Source organism: Pipra filicauda, unplaced genomic scaffold (assembly GCF_003945595.2).
Source record: "Pipra filicauda isolate LSUMZ 115617 unplaced genomic scaffold, ASM394559v2 scaffold262_size1072369_pilon, whole genome shotgun sequence".
In the NCBI taxonomy this organism is placed as follows: domain Eukaryota; kingdom Metazoa; phylum Chordata; class Aves; order Passeriformes; family Pipridae; genus Pipra; species Pipra filicauda.
Genome location: NW_024104379.1, coordinates 385,840 through 407,018, shown reverse-complemented (window position 1 = coordinate 407,018; position 21,179 = coordinate 385,840). Strand labels below are relative to the sequence as shown.

Sequence of the window (21,179 nt, the reverse complement as noted above, 5' to 3'; positions counted from 1 at the left end):
GGGAGGAGAAGTGGGTTTAGCTGAGCTTTGCTCCCCTTGGGAAGGCACTGATCCCCACGTCCTCTTAAAATAGCAACAAGGAACATTAAGAGCTGAGAAAGCTACTGTAAAATATAGACAGGCTTGGGCGGGACAAAGCAAATGCTTAACAGATCAGAGTAGCATTGGATGTGCTTAACTCCAAAAGGGAAAACAAACTGCATCCTTGCTGGACTGAGCTGAGAGGAAACATTTTCCCAGCTGACAAAGAAAAACAGCTACTGCTGAGGAACTACCCATTGCTTCAGCTCTCTTCAGTCGGGAAAGACCAACATCACATCCAGGTGGCATGAAAATTGCTTTTAACCACTACATAAATACACTGCTTGTAGTGCTTTCCACTTGCACCTCCTCTGTTATTAACACTGCTGTGGGAATCCCTGAAGCCTCCCCTAGCCGTTGGCAAACAGGGAGCTGAATTAAGAACCCGGCACAGAAAACATCCTTGTGCTCTGAGTCCTGTCCTGTGGTGAAAACCTTGCAAAGTGCTTGGGGAATCTCAAGCTGTTCCCAAAACTCTTTTCCTCCTGTCCACCTGTTACATTGTTCTGATGGATTCCCACAGGGCACCACGTACATGGATCTTCAGCATTTATCTCAAAGAAACAGTTGTGGCTTTCATATAATGCACTCTGAAGTGTGCTGGCACTTTAATAGCTGAATACACTTTAGCTTTTCCTTAAAAGGAAGTGATAAAATAACTAATTTATACTGCCCCGTAATTACACAATGCAAAGTCACTGTGTTTTTTCCTGTTCTGTGGGATGGTAAGGCAAAAAAGTTAACTATTGTCGGGTATGTGACGCTGTTCCCCTACTTTTCCTGCTCATGCAGGAAAATGGAGAGCCTTTACTAGAAGTGTTTACCAAGCAGGAACACCGAAACTGCAGGGGAAATTGCCCACCCTGAAACACGAGGAGGACAGGAGCAGCATAGCTTCTGTGATCTCCAAAATAAAATGAAATGCCAGGTTTTATTGATCATAACTGACCAACAGTTCTTTACCAAATTACACCCAAGTGACATCACCTCTAGCAGCATGCCAGGGGTGAGATCAGCCCAGCCTGGATGGGGAGGCACCCATCTCAGGGGACCAGCACCACCTCGTGCTGCTGCCCAGGCCCCAGGGGTGACAGAAGGAGGTGGGAGCAGTGACACCAGCAGCACTGCAATTGCAGCAGGACTTGGATCACCACTCTCCTGGCTCCTGCAAAGGTCATAAATCGTCACTGCAAAGGTGCAGAAAAAAAATTTCCTCACTGCTCGTAGCAACCTATGCCAGGGAGGTGAAATGGAGCAGAGCCAGAGCAGATTTAAGAGTGACTGAAGGAAACAGAAGCTGTGGAGAAAAAAAAAAGCAGCTTGTACATGGTTATTAAGCACTTACAATGTTCTCATGCAGCTTAGATAAGCGAACTGGAATTAAACATTACAGTAAGCATCAGTGCTGGTGCTGTACTCTGCCTGCAAGCACAAGAGAAGGCTGGGAGCACTCAGAAGCCAGGCTGGCTGAAAACAGGTGTATATGAAGAGGAGGAAGACGTGGGAAGGGCTGAAGGCTCATGCAATAGGAGCACAAAACTGGCACCCGTAGTCCAAAGGTCAGGGCAGTTGAAGTCAAGATCAAGACTGCCTTCTGGCAGGGCTCACCTGCATGAGCAGACTTAATAATACACAAAAGGGAAAGGGAGGCTCTCAGGCTCCACAGGCAGGAAAGGAGTGAGAAAAGCACAGGGGGAGCGAGCACAGCTCAGGTTCCTTGTGCACAATGAGCAGCTGCTCCTCTGCACATGGGAGGCAAGTCCTCCCTCTGGCGCCCTGGATCCAGCAGCACACAAAGGAGGTCCTAGAAGCTCCACCAAAAGCCCTGAAAGTAATCCCCTACTTTGTTTTTCAGCACATTACCTTTTAGTAGAGATCAAGTCATAGCCTGCACTCTCCCGACCCATCATTAGAAACCAGCCCACTGTGCTGCTGATACTCCCTCTCACCTGTCTGGACAGACAAGGGACTTCCCTGTGATTTCTGAGACTCAAGTTTTATTCTCCAGCCAGACAGCAGTGACTGATAAAGTTCTCTATTGCAGGCATACAAAAGGAGATCCATAAAATACTTCTTTATATTTTCTCTTATAAAATTATGACGGGAGCCCATGGATTTGTGGAGGAGTTGTACCTGTCCCCGCAACATAAGGGCAGAGAAACAAAGAGACAAGTTTCACAGGCAAGGCAGAGGCATTCTCAGCTTTAAATGAACCCACCCGGGGCAGGTATGTACCATCATCTTGTAGGGAGCAGCTGCCCTCTGCTCTGGGCTATCAGACGTGAGGCAAAGAGGAAAACATTCCTCCTCTTAACTCAGCAGCAGCAGCTCTGCACGTCAGCTCTTGGCTGATAAACACAGGCTCCTAATTCCAGCCACATTCCCCATTTTGAGAATAAGCAGCCCTGCTCCTCAGCGCCCTTTACAACTACTGCTGCTCACGAGAAGGGGGAGAGGGAGGGAAGGGTTACAACACTGTCCATCTCCTAAAATCACCAGACCAGAAGAAACCCCCAGGATGTAAAGGGTAGGGAGTTGACCTGCCCTCAGCTCTCCCAGGCAAGGAATGCACAACATGGACATGTCCAGAGGAGAGGTACAAGCCACCCTTTTACTTCAGGCTCCAATGAGTTTCTTGAGGAATGCCTCCAGCTGATCCTCGTCCTTTATGCCCACGAACTTATCCACAACGTCTCCGTTCTTCATAGCCAGCACAGTTGGCACTGCTGACACCTGGGGGGGCAAGAGAAACAGGGAGACACAGGTTGAGCAGAGGCTGTGGAGAGCCCAGCTGCACTGGGTCCCCAAATGGAACTCTACAGAAGTGGCTACAAGGGAGCTGAGCATACACTGCTCTAGAGTAAGATGTCCACTTGCCAAACAGGCCAGCTGAGCTCCATGTTCCTCCTCTCCCTGTGGCCTCATCTCTGCACTGACTTACAGCACACTGCTTAAGTCAAGGCTGAGCTGCTTTTTGAGTTTAAATTTTTAAAGACTATGCCAAACCTAATATAAAAATGAGGCAGGGCTGTTCCCACCTCTCCAGTACAAATTTGTCTTCTCCTTCCCTTTTGTCCTATCTTAAGCGAACAAATCCAGGACACCTCTCAGACATGATGACCTTTGGACATTTTGTAGCCAGGGCAGCATCAGACTGGACCTGTGTTCTTCTCCAGACAAGACTGGAGCTGGAAGATGGTCCCGCCCCATCACTGCACTGGTAGATTTCCTGCTCCATCATATCATGGTAAAGACAATTACCAACCCATCTTTCCTTTTCCACTCCTGTTTTCAGTGGTTCCTCTGGTCACACACCAGTGGCCACCCACTGCAGATCCCTGACAATTAAGTAAGAAGTGAAGAAGTCCCTCTGACCAGAGCCAGCAGGCAGCTGTGCTGCTCTGGGCACTGCTTTTTTAGCTCAGAACAAAGTTTTCTGGGAATTATTCAAGAGAACAGTGTTGAAAATGACAACATTCCCCAAGGACTTGCTGGTTGACTGGTGACAGCAGAGACCCCAGGGACACGACTGAGAGAAGGAACAATCAGAGTTGGGAGAGCTGCAGCACTAGAAGATCTGGTCACATTTCTGACCCTACAGCTTCAATGCCCTTATCTCTGCAAAGTCTCCCCCCCAAAACACGTCCTGTCCTTATCTCACCCACTGACTCTCCTCCAGCCTGCGGGGCCTTCCCATTTGCACTGCCAGCCTTGCTGCCAAAAGGAATCTGCAAATCCCTCCTCTGGGAACCCACCAGAGGGCTGGCTTTTCTCCCATTGGGAGCCCGAGATGAAAGGGACATTTTGTCTTCTTCCCTTCCCACCCAGTCCCAGCCAGACTCTGCAGTCTGTTCTTCAGGGCTTTGCAGTCTCATCTGAGGCGATGGGAGCGCCGGGGCTGCTGCAAAGCAGGATCTTCAGCTCCTCCTAGTGACTGGAGGGAGCACATCCACAGAGCTTGGGCCCCAGCGCTGGCGATGGTGCCATCAACATGTTCCCTTGTGGTTTTAGGTGCGAGAAAGGACAGTACCAGCATGGCACTCAACTGGTTGCTCCCTTCCTGAGAAGAGCAAACCTCCACTGAGCCTCCCTCTGCTTTGCACAGTGGGTTAATGTCGAGCAGAGTTGCCCCAGCTCCATCCAAAAAAACCAGCAATGGCAAGCATCAGGCCATTAGGGCCTGGGTGAGGAACAGGCGAATCTTGGAAGCACTACAGAGAAGCAGCCAACTGGGCCCTGCGTGCCAACCAGAGCACCCATGAGCTCTCCATCTCTTTCCCTCTTCGTGCTGGTGAGCAAACCCCAAGGAAGAGTGGATGGTCTGTGCCTGATGCTGCAGAGCCAGGCAAGAACCAGGGGCATGGAGCAACTTGCCTCTGCCCAGAAAACACGATGCTTTTGTCAGCTTTCTTCCTGCCAGCTGCAGCAAGGGCAGCCCATTAACAGAGCATGCACTTTGTTTTGCTGGTTGAGAAGCAAATGTCATGAGAATTTTAGAATGCAAAGTTGAGGGCGTTTTTTTATTTTTTTCCCTTCTTTTTTTGGGTCCCATCTGCGCTGAACCTAAACAAACTTTCTTCCTCTCTCAAGAGCATTTCTACAGAAAAAGTCAGTCTGCTTTTGATTAGTGCTGACCACACAAATAAACAAACATGGACATCCAGGTTATTCCTGGCACCACCCGCACCAAGGAAATTCTCTCCCATCTAAAACTGGGGCTTTCATATAAACTTGGATGCCACACAACAGAGCAGAGAGGATTTCACCCAGGCCTACAAATGAGGTGGTAACACAGGATGGAGCTCTGTTGATGAACGACCATCTCTGTACCCAGCAGCTCTTCTGAGCTGCCCACCCACAGTGGCTGGAGAAGGGGCTGCCCTTTCCCAGTGGCCACACACAGAGGCAACTGGCCAAGGCAAGAGATGAATCTAAAGAATTTTAAGAGACTGAAGATAAACAAAAGTATTTCTTCCCCCTTTCTGCTCTCGAGGTGAGAGGTCAGGAGCAGGCTGGAGCAGTGGAGACAGGCCCCAACCAGAGATGAAAGGTGTTAGATACAAGGAGGAGTCCCCAGAGAAAGAACTTTTGTGCTGGGCATAACTGGATGGGGAAGGGCACTGGGGACATTACTAGTGGCAGGAAATGCATCCGTGCTTCGTGCTAAGCCAGGATGGCCGGGAGCCAAGGGCAGCCAGCCACTTGCGTAGAGGAATGTGCTAGCATTCCTCGGCTCTTCCACAGGGTCTCCCCCTCATCCTGCCTCCCCCTGTACCAAGGAGGCTGCTGACAAGGACATTGTGCAATCAGGCAGCAAGATGGGGGCTGTGTGTGTACATGGGCAAGGGAATAAACATGGATGGAAGGAGACTTCCTGGCAGCTAATGAAGGAGTTGTGGGGGTGGCATGGACACTGAAAACCCCCAAACCAAAAACTTTCGCCTGCAGACATCTGATCTGCAATGGAATGGCTTTAAAACAAATGTTTGCTGATCCCTCCTAAATATCACCTTTGGTTTTCCTGATCTCTCCCAAACACTATCTTTGGTCCCTCTTTGATCTCGACTTGGTGTCTTCCCATCAGCCCTTACACCCACATCTTTTTAAGTGGCAACTTCCCAGAAGATGAAGCAAAACCAAGCACGTGCTCAGCACATGAACCAAACTTCTGCCTTGGAAAGGATGCCCCAAACTAGGAAGATCAAAGCAAAAATTACTCCATTACTCCTGCCTGTTTGCAGCTATCCTACTCACAGACACTGCCTAGGGTTGGGGCTTTAGCCATGGGGATAATGGCCCAGACAAGACATACGCATCACCCCGAAAGCAGAGGAGGCAGCGATAATCCTCAGGCCCTCTTACAAGACAAAATCTTCATCATGTTTGTATATAAGGCTCCAGAATGAACTGCTAGAAGCTGACCCTTCCCTGCAGCCTCAGTCCTGCCTGCCCCCCTCCCCCAGGGCTGCCAGACAGGCAGACCCTGCACACAAACACGTGCACACAGCAGACAGTGCAGCTGCTCACTCACCACCCTGTGGGAGAGCACACGCAGCGTGTCATCAAACCTGCACAACTTGGGACTTTCAGCCTCTTATCACAGAACTTCCTTCATATGCACACACCCTGCTTGCCATTTTCCTCTCACCTGAGATTATCCTCTTGTAATCCCAGCTAATTCGATCTACTGGAAGGCTTGGAACAATACAAGACTTGAGATAATAATCTCTATTCTCTTCTTAGCATGGCCACTACCAGAGCCTTGCCTGCATCTGTTAGGATTTACACACTTTTTGACCACCACTAAAAACACCTCGCCCTCTTCAACTCCTCACCAGGACCCTTCTGCTACACAGCCTACGGGCTTGCAGTAGCCAGCCCTGCTCAGGAGCCAGCAGCCACCTTCCTTGGCCTGGGGCGTATCTACCAGCATGTGTCCATCAATGAGAACACCAGAGGCTCTTGTGCTCAGCCTATGGGAGCTGCAAGTCATGACTGTAGGCACCAGCTGTATGGACACACCACCACAGCACAGGCAAAAACATCTCCCTCAGGAAAGAGTGGGAGGGAACAAGCTGTTTCCACTTCCGTCTCCTTCTGGCTTGGCAGGGTGTGGGAATGGCATACAGTGTCTTCTCCAGGCTCAACAAAATGACAGCTTGCTCCAGAGATGGTTCACACTTTGCAGGGCAGCTTGAGGAGCTTCCTGAGCTAGCATCCACCCTGGGAGCAGGACTTCATCTGCAGAGGGGGAGCAGATCCATCTGCGTGACACTTAATTAAGCACTTTCTTCCCCATAAAAGACAACAGCAGGATGCCCAAACTCCACAGACAGAGTTGTTGTTTACAAGGAGAGAAAACAGAAGTGAGCACAGTCGTCAGAGAAGCTTTTGTATTTTTTAAACTACCTAATCACTGACACAGGGAAAAAATAACTAAATCGTGTAAACCTAAAGCCTTCTCCAGTTGTTCTGCTCCTTCCATGGAGAAAGGCAGCACAGGGAACACATCCAGCAGTGGTGTTAACACACTAGTGTAAGCACCAAGGTCCCTCCTGTCAAGAGCAGGATGCATGCTCCTGTTGTTTATGTGTGTTTCCTGACCTGGCTTCTACCTGTCCAAACAAAACTCACGGTGTCTCCTTGTGCTACAACTCAAGGATGGGATGTTATGACCCAGCTAGAGATCCTGAACAAGGAAGAGAAAGAGAGGATGGGCCAGTGGCACAAAGAACCACTTTCAGTAGCAGAGCAGATTGGGGATTGTTACTTTACATTCTTGCCCTGCACTTGAGCAGCCCAGGCTCACAGCAAAACGCTGCATACGCTTCAGGCTCCTCAAGGCCAGGCAAGTGACAGATGCCTGCAAGGCCTAGAAGACACCTTTGTGCAGAATCAGAGGTGGGGATGCTGAGCATGACCAGCAGAGCTGGAGAAGAGTCAAGCAGCAAAATCCACCTACTAACAAGAGATGGGAGGCTTCCCCTCCCCTCTAATGCTGCTGCCACGCAGGCACAGCTTTCCACAGGGAGGGACATTCTTGGTGCTGCCAGCCAAAGAAAGTCTGTGCTCTTCCACCTCCTACCTCGTACTCGATAGCAAGGTCTGTGTGATCATCAATGTCCACCTTGGCCATCACCACCTTCCCCTCCTGCTTGGCCACCATCTTCTCTAATCTGGGGCCTAGGATCTTGCAGGGACCACACCACCTGATGGAGCAAGAAAAGAGAGGGGACATTAGAGGAGGCAAGCAGGCAAGCACAGCAACAGCCATGGAGGATGTGCTGGTATGCCGGTGCTGCTCCATTCGGGAGCCAGCCTGGAAACACCATTCCTGAACCACAGCTTTGAAAAACACTCCTCTCACAAAGGAGCTGCCAAAGGCATTAAGGAAGCTTCATGTTCAACCATCCAGAAGCCACTCTGGCAGTCACACTCGAACCACCTGAGCTGGGACCGAGGCCCCTTCACAGCTACACACCCCACACTCACGCTCAGACCAGGTTTCCTTGCTGGCTCAACCCCAGGTTTCCCATAGCAGTGTCTCAGATGTCCCCATCCTTAAAACAAACAGATGAAGCTGGTGCCTTTGAGGAAGAACCCTGAACAATGGAACCCTTGGGCTTTTATCCCCTCACAGTCTAAGCCCAGGACAGGCAGCTCCTGCTGTGTCTCTGAGTGTCAGGTCACCTGGCTGGGCCACATGTCCCCAGGCCCTTTGTTGTGCAAAGGGTCACCAGTTCACGGCCTCTTGCCTGGGGCTTCCAGAGGTCAACCTACAGCTCCCCTGCAACTGCACCCTGAGAGACACCTGCACTGAATGTATTCCTCAACAAAGGGTTTTTTCTGTGTGTGTGGTGGAGAGGCTGAGTGGAAGAAGAGGTCACCATCCAGCATTTGTGGTGCTTTAGATGTCATTTCGATCACACTGCAGTCTGCTTTGCCAGCCTTGTTGGTTCTCCTGTCCTCTTCTTGTTCACCCCCACTGGGCTTTACATCCACATGCAGAGCTGTGATCCTGCTGCCCTGGAGCCAGTGTTGCTGCTGGGCACTAGGCTCGCAGACCACACCCAAATCAGTTTATGCCAATCACCAAATCACAGATTTCCCCTCCATGCTCATTGTAGGGTTTACAGAGACCCCCTTTAGCTGCAAAACTTGCAGAGGCATTGCATCTGTTCAAAGGGAGACCATCTAATCCAGACCCAGGTGCAGCAGTAGCAGGCTTTGTGAGGCCCTGGACACTCCCTGCATGCTCTAACTGCATCAGCTAGGATACTATGAACTTACTCAGTTCAAGCAAAACATGAGTTAAAGCTCTAAGTGCCCTTTTCTTATAGAATTGAAGCTCTGGTGAACTTTGCTCCTCCTCAGCCTCCCTCTCTATCAAGTTTCACGCTTTCAGTTATTTGTCCTCTCCTCCCTGGATGATCCCAGCTAAACTTCACTTTGCTTTGCCAGCTCGGTCTGTTTAGAGCAGAAGTTTTTGGGCTGTTTCGTACTCTGTTTGCCCTCAATCAGCCATAACAGGCTCATGTGACAGCACTGCAGGACTACAAAAACACATGAAAAAAATAATCAGTGTCGTTAATCCAGCAGATAACATCTAGGAATATTTTTACTGGCAAGAGGATGACAACATTTTTGTTGATGACAAATGCTGCTGTTGGTGTCACAGGGCTGTTATTAACACAAAGACATTTGCTGTCAAGAGCCTCAAGAGCAAGCAGCCTTAGGAAACCTGGAAAGACACAACGTGGCAGTGCTGGGGCAGAGCAAGTGCAGAGCTCCTCCATGGCTGTTAACAACATTTAATGTTTCTAAGAGGACATTTCATCCCGAAAGCTAAATAGGGGAGAGATCACAATTTTTTCCTGAGGTATCTTTTGCAAGATGATGCAACGCCGGGGGCGGGGTGACACCTGAGCGCTTGGGAGGTGCAACAACGCCACCCTGGGGAAAGCCTTCCTGGCACTGCTGTTTGACACCGCAGGGCACAGCTGTGAGTGAAATCTTTACGGATTGAGCTCCATGGGCAAAATCACCCTGTAACACCAGACCCCACAGCCTGGGAAGCCCTCGGGCCTGCTCCTCCCTGGTGTGCCCGGAGTGCCACCGTGCCAGGAAAGTCAGGGCACACCTGCACATGTGACGGTGGAGAGGGGGGAACTTACTGTGCATGGAAATCCACCACCACGGGTTTGGGGCTGTTCACCACTCGGTCTTGGAAGTCGCTGCCATCCTGCACATTGAAGGTGCTCCTGCGGCCCGCCGAGGTGCCAAAGGCCCTGCCGGGGGATGCCGGGGGACCCCGCGGGGTGAGGGACAGCAGCCGCCGCAGCGCCAGCCTCTGGGCCATCTGTGGGGACAGCGGGAGGTTCGTGGGGTGGGGGGCCCTCCACGGCTGGTCCCACTGCGGCAGCGCCCCGAGCCGAGTGCCCCAGGGCAGGAGGTGTCCGGGAGAGACACTGATGGGATATCACACGGGAGCGCTCCCTGCCCCTGTGCTCAGCCCGACATCCCCTGCAGCTCCGGCCCCACGGCCACGGGGCCTCCACCGGGATCCCAGCTCCAGGCGCAGGGCGCCGTTTCCCCGAGTCCCCCCGCCACAGTACGTGCCTTCCCACCCCCAGGGCAGCCCCGGTACCGCGAGGCTCCTCCAGCCGGTGCGTCCCGGCAGCTCCCGCAGTGACAGGGCCCCGAGCCCCCCAGCCCGGTGAGGGAGGACAGTCCCCCTCTGGCCCCTGAGGACAGGCCGCCTCAGCCCGGAGAGTCCCCCCAGTCCCCACCCCCCCTCTCCTCGCACCTTCCCGGCCCGGAGGTGACCCGCGCCCAGCCGCACTTCCGCCCGCCGCCCCGCCCACCTGCGCGCTTATTGGCCGCAGCCACCGGATGGCTGCGAAAGACGGCACCACCGCCCCCTCAGCCGATTGGCCGTCGCCCCAAGGGCCGGTCATCTCTGACTGGCCGCCGTGCCCGTCCTTCAAGCCGCTTCGCTCCGCCCCCGTGGGCGCCGGCGGGCTGCTTCACGCGGGGCAAATTCCGAGCGCTGATTGGCGGCGGAGCCCTCCAATGGGCGCCGCCCTCCGCACGTGCCCCCATTCCCGGTCACGGTCCTCCGTGGTGGCCCCGGCCGGCGGCTCTCCAGGTCGAAACTGGGCAAAGGGCTTTCCTTGAAGTGCACAGCCCTGCAACCCCCCAAACAGCCATCAACTCCCTTCCAGAACGCACCCTGCCCCCGCGGGTGACACAAAGCAGCGTTTGTAACCACGGTCCCTGATGGAAAACAATTCAGAGCCGAGGCTTCACTCCCTGCCACCTCCAGCACTGGGGGGAGCCCAACCGGAACAAGGCTGAGAGGGCAAGACTCATTCGGCAGCACCCAAAGCAAGGAGACTTGGATCCCGGTTCCCCAAGTCCAATTGGAAGTGAGTGGCAGCAAAACCTCTGGGGTTTGAGTCACCAGATCAAACCCTGGAGACATGCAGAGCATGCTGGAAGAGTTGGTAGGTGCTGTTTTTTTAGACCATCACTTTTCTAAAGGAAATCACAATGTAAGGCAACATGTACACTGTGAATGTACAGATTCACGTTTTCCTGAGGGAATTTGAGGATGAAAGAGGAAACAACTGGAGAATGTGCATGTGTGTAGGTACAACAGGGATGCACTCTGTGTCAGCACACAAAGAGAACAAATGAAACAGGCTCTTGGGGACAGCTGGTCAACCCAATTCAGCCACAGGCCTTTTTCTTCCCCTGGACAATTCCAAAATAAAAAGCCCATGGTGCCAAGGATGTTGCAAGTAGTAACATCATCCAGGCAACTACAGGCCACGAGAGCCATTCCTGGTCTGGCCTTGGAGCTGCGGCAATGGGATGTAAAACCCACAGAAGGATGCTGATTGATGCCAACTGAGGTGATTGTTTCCCCTCTCCAGTTGCACATGAACAGGTGAGATCTTCCAGAAGCAGCAGCATTGCTAGCACAGCTCAGTACTCCCAAAGAGTGCAAGAAATCCTTTGTCATGTCCTTCACCTCTTCTGCTCCCCAGCCTCTCCAAGAAACTGGGGTTTTACAGAAACAGTAACTGAATTCAAAGGATTGGGAGAGCTTTAGGTACATGTAAGGTACAGCCCCCTCCAGTCTGGAAGCACAAGTGTATATTTTTTGAGAAGCTAAGGCGTTGGAAAACGTGTGTGGAGGTAAATACCTGTTCCCTCTCGCCCCTCCTCTATTTCCTAGAAATCACAGGGATATCATAAGGTCAAGCTGAAAACTGCTCTTGCTTTGCAACTTCAGGGTCATGGAAGAAGCCCACGGGGAGGAGACAGGCAAGTGCATGTGGCTGACAGGGGGAGCAGTAAAGTGCAGCCAGCCTCCCAGACACTCCCTGTAGGATCTCAAGGTGACTCAATGGGAATAAATTAGAGAAGGAGCATTTTAACAACGTCAAACTTTCTTGATGGGACATAGTGCAAACAGCAGAAATATTGGTCATGCTTTATAAAAGACAAAGGGCTAACCTTCCAGGCTGCCTGGTGTGGGAGAAGAAAAACATGAGGACAGCGTAGCTGAAGTCAGTGTCTGTCTCTGTGTCCCAGGCATTCCAGGCAAGCTACTCATCCACTGTGGAGGGAAGGGTCCCTTGTAGTGCTCTCTGGGAAATGACAAATTATCTGACCTATATGGTAACTAAAAAACACCCCTCCCACTGAAGCTACACAACCGCCCTAACTCAAATGCAAGAAAAATACTGGAAGTTTGCCCAGAGTACCACTTCGGGACCCGATGCAGGAACAAATCTTCAAGTATACACAGGGTATAGCATCCAGGGACCAGAGAGCCTGCACCAGGCTCCACAGGGTGCAAGCAGGTCACCTCCAAAGGGGAACGTGACATTTTAAGTTTCCCAGGTGTTCCTGAACTCTCTTCTGTGACCTCTGTACGTCACTGCAGATACTGGTCAGTCAGATAAACACAAACACCACTTTCAGGCAACTCTGAGCTCTGCAAGGACAACGCGGGAGCCTCAGCATCACTGGATTTTGGCCCGTTGCTCATTCTTCAAAAGATGTTGGTCCTCTTCGTAACAGCAAGATCTGAGCAGGTCTTTGGCAACTCATGATTGGGGGAAGGCATGAGGATGGAAAAAGGGCACAGGAAAAGGGCAGAATCCTGCTGTGGATCTCTGTTACAGTACTGTCACAACAGCTCTAGGTTTCAGTGTAGAGCAAGAAAGGTTAAAGCTCATCCTTGGCCTTTACAAGATGTTGCAGTGGACGAATTGGAATGACTTGATCTCTCAGCAACTGGTCCCTTGACCTGTCGTGGCTGTCAGGGGGTCTGTCACCCGAAAAGTCTGTGAGAGTGTAATCCTGCAGTAGTCCAGCTTGCACAGCGTGGCGCCGGAGCCCCTCGCTGCCCATGAGCCCCTGCATCCTCACGTATCCCTGCTGGCAGAAGGGGGGCAGCTTCTGATGGGTGAAGGCAAACAGGAAACAGGACTCTGCAGGGGAAAGGATCAAAAATCAGATTCAGCAGAGATACCCTGTAGGGAAAAATTCCCATAAACTATCAAGGACTCATTCAAAACAAAAGGCAGAGAGGACGAGGGAAGACGACTGGAGTTTCCCACCCAGGACCCTGCCCTGGGTGGCAGCACAGTAATTGAGTTAATTCGGCAGAGCTCAGGAGATGCAGAGAGGGATCTCCAGCCTGCAGTCTGAGAGAAAAAGGATCTGGATTTGAGGTTGTGTCCATCTGGCATCCTCTTTGTACCACAGGATTGCTTCTCTCTGTTGCCACGTGGGCTTCCTGCAGGAGGTTCCCAGACCAGTCTTCAGACCAGGAAGGGAAGCAGCAGAGGCTGTCTTCAGCTTTCACACCACAGCACTCCCATTTCCCATGGGAAAGCAATCCCATCATCAGTACATAAGATCTAGTACCCAATAGTACAAAGAAATGTTCAGATAATGGAGAAGGGAAGCTGCAGCTAGAAAAGGGATTGAACCCAACCTCATATACCTTTCCCTAAATCCTGGCATGCCTGGGCCAGTCTCTTTCTAATGGTGAGCAAGAGCAAAGGCTCTTTGGGAACATACACATACAGAACGGCACTTTTTACTGTCTGGGGATTGTGCTGAGGTGTGACTGATGGTGAGACAAGCAACTCACCACAGGAAGATCTCAGCTATCTGCAGAAGAGATCCTTCCTGTCTTTTGTACCTCACATTCCTCCTCCTCCTCCTGCCGCCTGGACTCTGTGCTCAAATTACCTGCAAAGAAACTGCGCAGGTCGGTGCTGAGGCAGTTCTCCAAAAAGCGCCTCAGTGGCAGGATGTGAGCATTTGGGGCTGTCCAGTCTGTCAGAAAGTCCTCCACAATGTGATGGATGGCATCTGGACGAGGGAGAGGCCACTCTGGCGGCCGGAGTTTCATCTCACGCTCTGCCAAGAGAACATTAAGGGAGTCTCTTAGAAGCAAAATGGCATTAAAAAGAGCTTGAGGAATGGAAAGCAGCTGTGACAGCTGTTTCAGCTTTTGTCCTGACCTTTTAATCCCTACCTTACTTTCATTTGCAATCCCCTCTGCTAGCTCTGTCCTCAACAGCCCTGCCACTGCACAGCTGCCCTCTGTCCCCGCTCACAGCATTCCTCTCATTTCACTCCTGTTCCCCCTGGGCAGGGACTGCCAGACGGCCTAAGCTGTGTTTAATGCTGCTACACATCATGCTTATTTCCGTGCAAGGCAGGCTGGACCATGACCCTAGGTTTCTGGGGATGAAGACTCAACACACTCACTTCCCAAGGAAATCTATTCTAAGCGTGTTTGCTTGCTGGATATAACACTCCTCTTCAAACCCTTGCCTTTGGCTGCCTCTATGGCTGTGTGACCTCTCAGGCCTGGGTCGGCCACATAGAGAAGCTTTCTTTTGGCAGCAACACTGCCAAACAACAACAGCCCAGCCTCATCTGCCAGGCTCTGCAAAACACACACAGGGTGCCAGCCAAAGGGAAGCAGTGTTCCTCTTTTTGGGAATGGGGAAATTTCCAGCACATCTGTTTGCTCCTATTTTCAAATGTGAGGTCTCTGGTACCAACCTCCTATCCCCTGTACTGACCGATGGAAATTTCTTGCCAACTGCCAGCTCATGCAGTGGTGGGCGGGTGTCTCAAAGGATAGACATGAGGGAAATGGAGAAGGGGGAACAATGCCTTCAGGTACCGCCCCTCCTCTGGCTCTGAACTATCTTCATCCCTCTCTGTTTCGCTTGTATCACATAGCTAGCAGGAAAACTCACCTGTTGGGAGGCGTTTGTAATAGTAAATAACAGGGTGTAGAAAGTTGGACTGCCAGGCATGCTGTGCTTCTCCCACGGCACGGTTGTAGTAGAAGACATCCTTGTCAGCCCCAGAGAAATTCCTCCCATACTCCATGATGATGACAAAAAGCCCATTGGGAGCCTTTCTCCCAGTCTGCATTTCCAGCTCAGCTAGGACTCCAGTGGGGTACTCTTCCAGGTATTCAAATGCTGTGGCATTCCTGTGAATTGCAACCACACCATCAGACTCTCCCACCAGACAAAGCCAGCTGGGATCCAACCCACCCTCAGCTGGGTGAGGATAAGGCCAAAAAGCCATCAGATAGTAGTTTTTTTTTCTGGTCATTACAGATCTAGGCTGGACTTGATGCAGAGCTTATGAAGGCTGCAGATATTGTTACAAGACTCCATTATTTTCCTGGATTATGGGACTCTTCTTTACATTAGAACTGCTCAAGGAAACTCTTTTCCTGGGGACGGTAAAAGAGTATTCCATCACTGAGCCTGGAGGGAAGGTCTGGACCATTCCAGCCCTTTAAGAAAGGGAAGTAACTGGCAGAAGTAACTGGCACCAGTTGTGGCAGTGGTACAGGTCTGGGGTGGCTGCCTACACGACGGTAACGTCCTTAGGCAGCAATGTGTGTGGTGTCACCATGGGAAGCAATGGTAAAGAAAAAGAAACGAAATGATGGAGTGCAGTGCTGGGAATAATTAGTCACTCACTCACTCACTCTCTCAGCAGTATGATGTCAGCCAGGACACTGAACATCTGGTAGAGGCCTGAGGCCTCGTTCACCCGCTTGATGATGGAATTGGTCAGCTGTGTAATAGGGTAGACTGTGGATGGCCAGGGGACACCATGGTGACGGTTTTCCAATAGGCGATGGACCGCGCGAGCTAAGACATCGAGAGAAACAAAGACAGCTTAGTTAAAAATCCAATCTTACGCTTTTAAGAAATCCAGTCACTCTGCCGCGGCACAGGACTCAATAAATAAGCTTTACAGCTCCTCTGTGCTCAGGATCTCCCACCCCAATCGCTGGTAACTGCAGTGGAGACGCCCTCTGAAAGCTGATGTGATGCTAAGTGGTGGGGGAGGGGATGGGGGGGTCCTCAGGTATATTTCTTTACTTCTGAAAAGTCCTTTAATGATAAGGATGGGCAAACACACATAAAGAAGGAAATTTTCTCTACTGCCCACAGCTGCTGGGTTTTAACTCCACAGCACAGACCTCTCACCCACAGCCAGTCACGAGGCAGAGCATCTGGCAGGAAAAAATCCATTGTGTTACATAAATAACAGACAACAGGCAAGAGAGACACAAGACAAAACAAAGACAGACAACCAAAAACTTCAGATATGACCCCAAGTCACTTCTCCTCCACTTCAGATGATGCAGATGCAGCTGCAGCTTGACTGTGTTTTGTCATTGTTATTGCCAGAACAAGACTAAGGGTGATCTCTTTCCAGCAGTAAGCTATGGACTGTTCCTTTGAAGAGAGGAACAATTTCCACCTCTGCCCTTTCTGTACACCCCAGTTACTCACTTGTATACCGGAATCCATGGATGAAGCCCCCAGCAGATTTCCTGAAGTCAACAGAATGGCTAGCAGTGCCGAGAACAAAGAGCCCCTGAGTGCCTCTGGACTCATAGCTGGGTTTGATCTGAGGATACTTTTTGATATTCCCTTTTCCTGGCATCATTCTAAGGGATCTGATGTGCAAAAGAGAAGAGCAGGCTGTCAGGAAGGATGGGGGTAGCAAATAAAAAGGGTTTCTGATACACATTATATTGCAGCCACTGCAAGACTTTGCTTCATACCCCTGCTGCCCTCAGTGGGGTTTACTACTAAAATGAGGATCTTGAGAAGACAAGGGTTGCTCATCCCAAGGTGGCTCTGGACAAGATCCAATTCCAGGCTGAGCCACCGACAGTGAATTCCGGAAGACAGTGAAGTTAGCAGTATCATTTTCAACTGCAGGATGCACCAAGGTGGAGTGAAGGTTGCATCCTCAAGGAAATTTGTTTTCCCCAGAAAAAACCTTCCTGTAGTGATCTGCACTTGTACCATCGTCATTTTAAAAAAACCCCAAAACATTGCTAGCCTTCTCCATGTGATCTGGCAGGTCAGGATGTTAAGTTCTAAAGGCACAAGTTTTTCTGTGTCACTCGGTCCCAGCACTGCCATCTGCTCAGCCTTAAAGTCTGTTGGTCAGAGGGCAGCAACAAACACATTCCCGCTGAGACGCAGCCTTACTTGCAGGGTAAACAAGAAGACTGTGCAGCACCAGGTAGCTCAGAGCACATGGAGGTCCAAACAATGCTGCCAGGAGAGAACCTGCCCTTCCTTTCCCCCCCTACTCAGGCCCTTCAGTCTAAATACCTTCTTCCCTGGAGATCCTGGTTCTCCCTCACCTGTTATAGATGGAGAAGTCAAACTTCCAGCCCAGGCAGCGGATGATACGGTCGTAAGGTGCCCGGGTGGCAAAATTGTCCAGTTCATCCTGCGGGAGGGTGATGGAATCGATGCCTGCGCTGATGTTCCCGTTCTCCAGGTAGAACCGGAGTGTGATGTGCAGCTTTCCTTTTTTGTCCTTGACAATAGCCAGATCTTCCAGGTCACCCTCCAGAAGCCCATCCAGAGATTTCAGCTGGTAGGTGTCCAGCAGTCCATTGTTAATTGCTCTATGAAAAACAGGAGAACATAAGAAGGGCTAAAAGAAGGGAGGTTCTGTCTTAGCTGCTGAAAATGGGATCAATTGTCAGGCATCCCAACTCCTCTTCGGTGTAAAGGTTATCCCCAGAGCCTCAGGGCTCAAAGGAAAGGCACAGGTAACACAGCCTCGCTGCCCTTGCAGGGTGTAGCCAACCTCTCAGCTTTCCTCTGGGATTGCAAGCAAAGGAACAACTTGAGAGCCAGCATTTTAATGATACAGTTTCCAAGTGGACATGTTTCTATTTCACACAGATCCCAAAAAGCTCTCATCATGCTTTTGTGTTCAGCAACCGCAACCTGGATTGTTTTAAACCACGGACCTACAGAAGGCCCCACGTTTCCCCTGTGCCTCTCAGGACCACAGCAGCACTACCTGCACAGTCCAGCCTGTCGCCTGGGAAAGAAGTGATTCTCCTTGTTTGTACTTCAGCTGCATCACAAAGAGGAACAGAAGCAGTTTCCTACCTCAGATCCCCGACGTAGTGGGTGGCCCAGGAGAGGCGCACGCGGGACCGGCTCACCATGTGGATGAAGTTCGTGACCCCCAGAATGTTCTCTGCCGTCTCAAAGGCTGAGTTCCCGCGTCCCAAAATCAACACGGTCTGGCCAGCAAAATCCTCCGGGTTGATGGACACAGTCTCGTAACCCTCAACATATTCTGAGCCAGGGAAGTTTACCACATTGGGGACCCACGTCCCAGTGGCAACCAACAAAGAGCTGTAAAAACAGGGATAGCACTAGGGAATGCAGGAATTAGAGGAATGGGGCTCCATCTCAGCACTCCTTCCTCCTCCCGCTGTGAAAGATGGATGTGATGTGCCCCCCACAGTGATGCTGGACCAGTGGCACAAGCCATGGTTTCAAAAGAAACCTCTACCCAGTTTCACCTAATGATCTGCTCCTCTCTTCCCTCTCCTCAGGACAACTAGGTATGTTCTTATATACAGCAAAAGTCAGTGTGGATGCTGTACATACACATCTTACTCCATTGTTCATGAACGCAACTTCTGCTCATATGTATTCACTGACAATATATATAATGCTAAAGTTCCACACGTTGGTTATATGATGCATAAAAAATGACTTTGATTTAAAATTTGAGTTGCCTTTTAGTAGAGCAGGATAGAAGTAATTTTTAAGGCAGACAGGATATGGTTTCGATATTTTGAAATGTAACTCCCAGCCATAAAAACATGTTAGCAATGTCACTAATTGTTAACACCAAAAATGAGTACAGTGATCTTTTTATATCTCTCCGTAAGAGCTTTTGCTTGATTCCTGGGGAAATGTTTGTGACTTAGATGGAAACGCCAGGCAGCTGAGGCGAGCAGCACTGTCTGCTGTCCCAGCCTTGATTACACAGCTCCGAAAAGCAACTTGCTTGCAGTACGTGGGTGTCCGGGATTGCCTTCTGTCCCCTCCGAGCCTGCCAGCAGCACACCGGCAAGTGACAGCCAGCACGACCTGCTGTCGTAGAGCTGAGGTTCTCAGGAGAGGTGGGAAATACACTCCATATGTTCACATGAGTAACTTCTAGGTTTTTAGGAACGTAGCTCAATGACAGTACAGGATACACATGCGTAAATATGATGAGGGGAAGGGGAGTTCAGGGACCAGCAGTGTTGAGGGTTATTTCTTATAGTCAGCCCCACTTTCCTCTGGTTCCCCTCTGTGTTCCAGCTCTGTCAGCCCACGGCTCAGCTTGGCTGGGACACAGTTCTGAGCTGAGACCTAGGAGTGAGGTGTCACTGCACTGACTCACTCTCATTTTCAATAAATGAAGTGGTGGCTACGAGTACAACTGCGTTACTTTTTTCACAGACAGCAATTATCTAGTGATAAAACAGAAGTGATTTCAAGTTTACCTATCAAGGATGGACCCTGCCATGATGGCCATTGCAGCCTGTTCATGTCTGCCCTGCCCTCAGCTGCTCAAGGCAAAAAACATTGCTCATGGAAGGCAATGTCTTCCCAGGAGCACTTATTCCACTCATCCACCCGCTGACCCCACAAAATGTTTTTCCCTGTGATGGTGGTTAAGGCTCTAGGAGGCTGTGAAACCTCCATCACTGGAGATATACTCATGCCTCAACAGGGCAAGGCTTTGAGCAACCCAACAAAATGGCCTTTATGGGCCTCTTCCAACTTAACTTATCCTGTGATTTTATGACCTCGAAGATGACCATGTAGAGCTGCACGATGAGCCCCAGGTTTGCCCATTACCTGCACTTGTAGTTCTTCCTGTCCTGGTCAGTCAGGAGGAAGTAGTGGCCATTCCAGGCCTGCTCGTTTCTCTCCAGCGTCACGTGGATGATGGCTGTGTTGTACTGAACCCGCAGCTCCAGCAGGGATGCAAAGTCCTCCAGGTAACGCACCATCGTGTCAGCGTGAGGGAAGAAGTCACGCGAGTAGTGTCGGAAAAGCAGCCGCCTGTCATGGCTGAGGAGCGAATTCCAGTCGTGGCGGAGGTTGAACTCGCTGTTGGATTTGCCCGTGTACTGCTTGTTGATGCTGATGAGCTTGCGGTGGCGAGGGTAGAGGGCGAAGAAGCTGCCAGGTGCATGGCTCCGCTCGAAGACAACGTAGTCCCGCCCAGCTTGCTGGAGGAAATAGGCTGCCTGCAGGCCCGCGGGGCCGGCCCCGATGACACAGTAGTCGTGGTAGAGGAAAGTGGTGCTGCTCATTGCACACAGGGCCAGCCCCAGGAGTGTCCCACAGACCAACGTGGCCATGGCAGGGCTGGCACTGCCACTCCTGCGGGGAAGAGCACCAGGGAAGCGTCACCTTGGGGACTACAGCTTCCATGCAAGAGACACCTGATCCCACCAGTGCCCACCTGCCCCTGCCCAGAGACCCCTGGCCCCGCCAGTGCCCACCTGCCCCTGTCCCGGCCCAGCCGCCACGATGTCCCACCCAGGGCAGGGGTGCTGAGGCGGGGCCCTGCCCCTGCCAGCCAATAGCAAAAGGGGCCCCGGGTTCCCCAGCCAATGGGCGCACAGCGCCCCCGGTGGCAGCGTACAGGTGGGAAGGTGGGGCAGCACCTGTGGATTAATGGCCGCGAGCGCCTCTGCGCCCCAATAGCCAATGGGAGAGGGCGGCCCAAGCCCACCAACCAATGGGCGGCGGGGCGCCCCGCGCTGCCCTCGCTGCCCCGCCAATACGGCCCGGCCCCGGTGTCCCCGCCCCCGCCAATGGCGCGCGAGGCGCACGTGACGCGCGGGGCCGCCGCCGGCCGCGCAGACCCGTCCGGCCCGCGGCCGCACCTGCGCCACGGAGCCCCCGCCGCTCTGCTGCTCCCGCTCCGGGCTCCTCCCGCTCCGCTCCCTCCTCTCTTCCGCGCCGCCCGGGCGGGGCGGGGCGGGCACGGCGCCGCCTCCCGCGCGCTGCGGGGGCGAGCGAGGGGGGCGGCGCGGGCCCCGCGCGTCACGTGACGCGGCCGCCGCCGCTTCCCGCCGCCGGCACCGCCGCGCGCGCACCACGTGTCCGGGGGCGGGCCGCGCTTAAAGGGGCAGCGCGGGAAGGGGGGCCGGGGCACGGGGTACCCGAACGGGGCACATC

At 52.0% G+C, this 21,179-nt stretch overlaps 2 protein-coding genes across 4 annotated transcripts; both read right to left on the bottom strand.

The window, feature by feature from the left end:
• Nucleotides 1–2,056: 2,056 nt before the first annotated feature.
• On the bottom strand, nt 2,057–10,415 carry TXN2 (thioredoxin 2). 3 transcript variants are annotated; one of them, XM_027715316.2, is made up of 4 exons: nt 10,388–10,415; nt 9,756–9,940; nt 7,667–7,790; nt 2,057–2,814 (listed from the first exon to the last, which is right to left on the bottom strand). In XM_027715316.2, exons 2-4 carry the CDS (start codon nt 9,938–9,940, stop codon nt 2,698–2,700), a joined length of 426 nt encoding a protein of 141 aa, XP_027571117.1. In that variant the 5' UTR covers nt 10,388–10,415; the 3' UTR covers nt 2,057–2,697. The 3 variants fall into 3 exon arrangements, with proteins under 3 accessions (XP_027571117.1, XP_039238179.1, XP_039238178.1); XM_039382245.1 differs by lacking the exon at nt 10,388–10,415 and adding an exon at nt 10,229–10,247; XM_039382244.1 differs by lacking the exon at nt 10,388–10,415 and adding an exon at nt 10,201–10,218.
• Nucleotides 10,416–12,019: 1,604 nt separating this feature from the next.
• Nucleotides 12,020–20,937, bottom strand: FOXRED2 (FAD dependent oxidoreductase domain containing 2). Its single transcript, XM_027715310.2, has 9 exons — nt 20,885–20,937; nt 19,845–20,375; nt 18,087–18,338; nt 17,321–17,590; nt 16,452–16,618; nt 15,635–15,800; nt 14,883–15,124; nt 13,858–14,028; nt 12,020–13,088 (listed from the first exon to the last, which is right to left on the bottom strand). The coding sequence occupies exons 2-9, from the start codon at nt 20,351–20,353 to the stop codon at nt 12,823–12,825; spliced, it is 2,043 nt and encodes a 680-aa protein (XP_027571111.1). The 5' UTR covers nt 20,354–20,375; nt 20,885–20,937; the 3' UTR covers nt 12,020–12,822.
• Between the last annotated feature and the right edge of the window lie 242 nt (nt 20,938–21,179).

Coding starts and splice junctions, on each gene's coding strand:
- TXN2 (XM_027715316.2), bottom strand. CDS start 9,940: ATGGCCCAGAGGCTGGCGCTGCGGCGGCTGCTGTCCCTCACCCCGCGG. Junction 7,791..9,755: donor GTGGTGGATTTCCATGCACA/GTAAGTTCCCCC, acceptor TTGCTCCATCAG/GTGGTGTGGTCCCTGCAAGA. Junction 2,815..7,666: donor ACCTTGCTATCGAGTACGAG/GTAGGAGGTGGA, acceptor TTGCCCCCCCAG/GTGTCAGCAGTGCCAACTGT.
- FOXRED2 (XM_027715310.2), bottom strand. CDS start 20,353: ATGGCCACGTTGGTCTGTGGGACACTCCTGGGGCTGGCCCTGTGTGCA. Junction 14,029..14,882: donor TTACAAACGCCTCCCAACAG/GTGAGTTTTCCT, acceptor TTCTCTTGGCAG/AGCGTGAGATGAAACTCCGG. Junction 13,089..13,857: donor CCTGCGCAGTTTCTTTGCAG/GTAATTTGAGCA, acceptor TTTCCCCTGCAG/AGTCCTGTTTCCTGTTTGCC.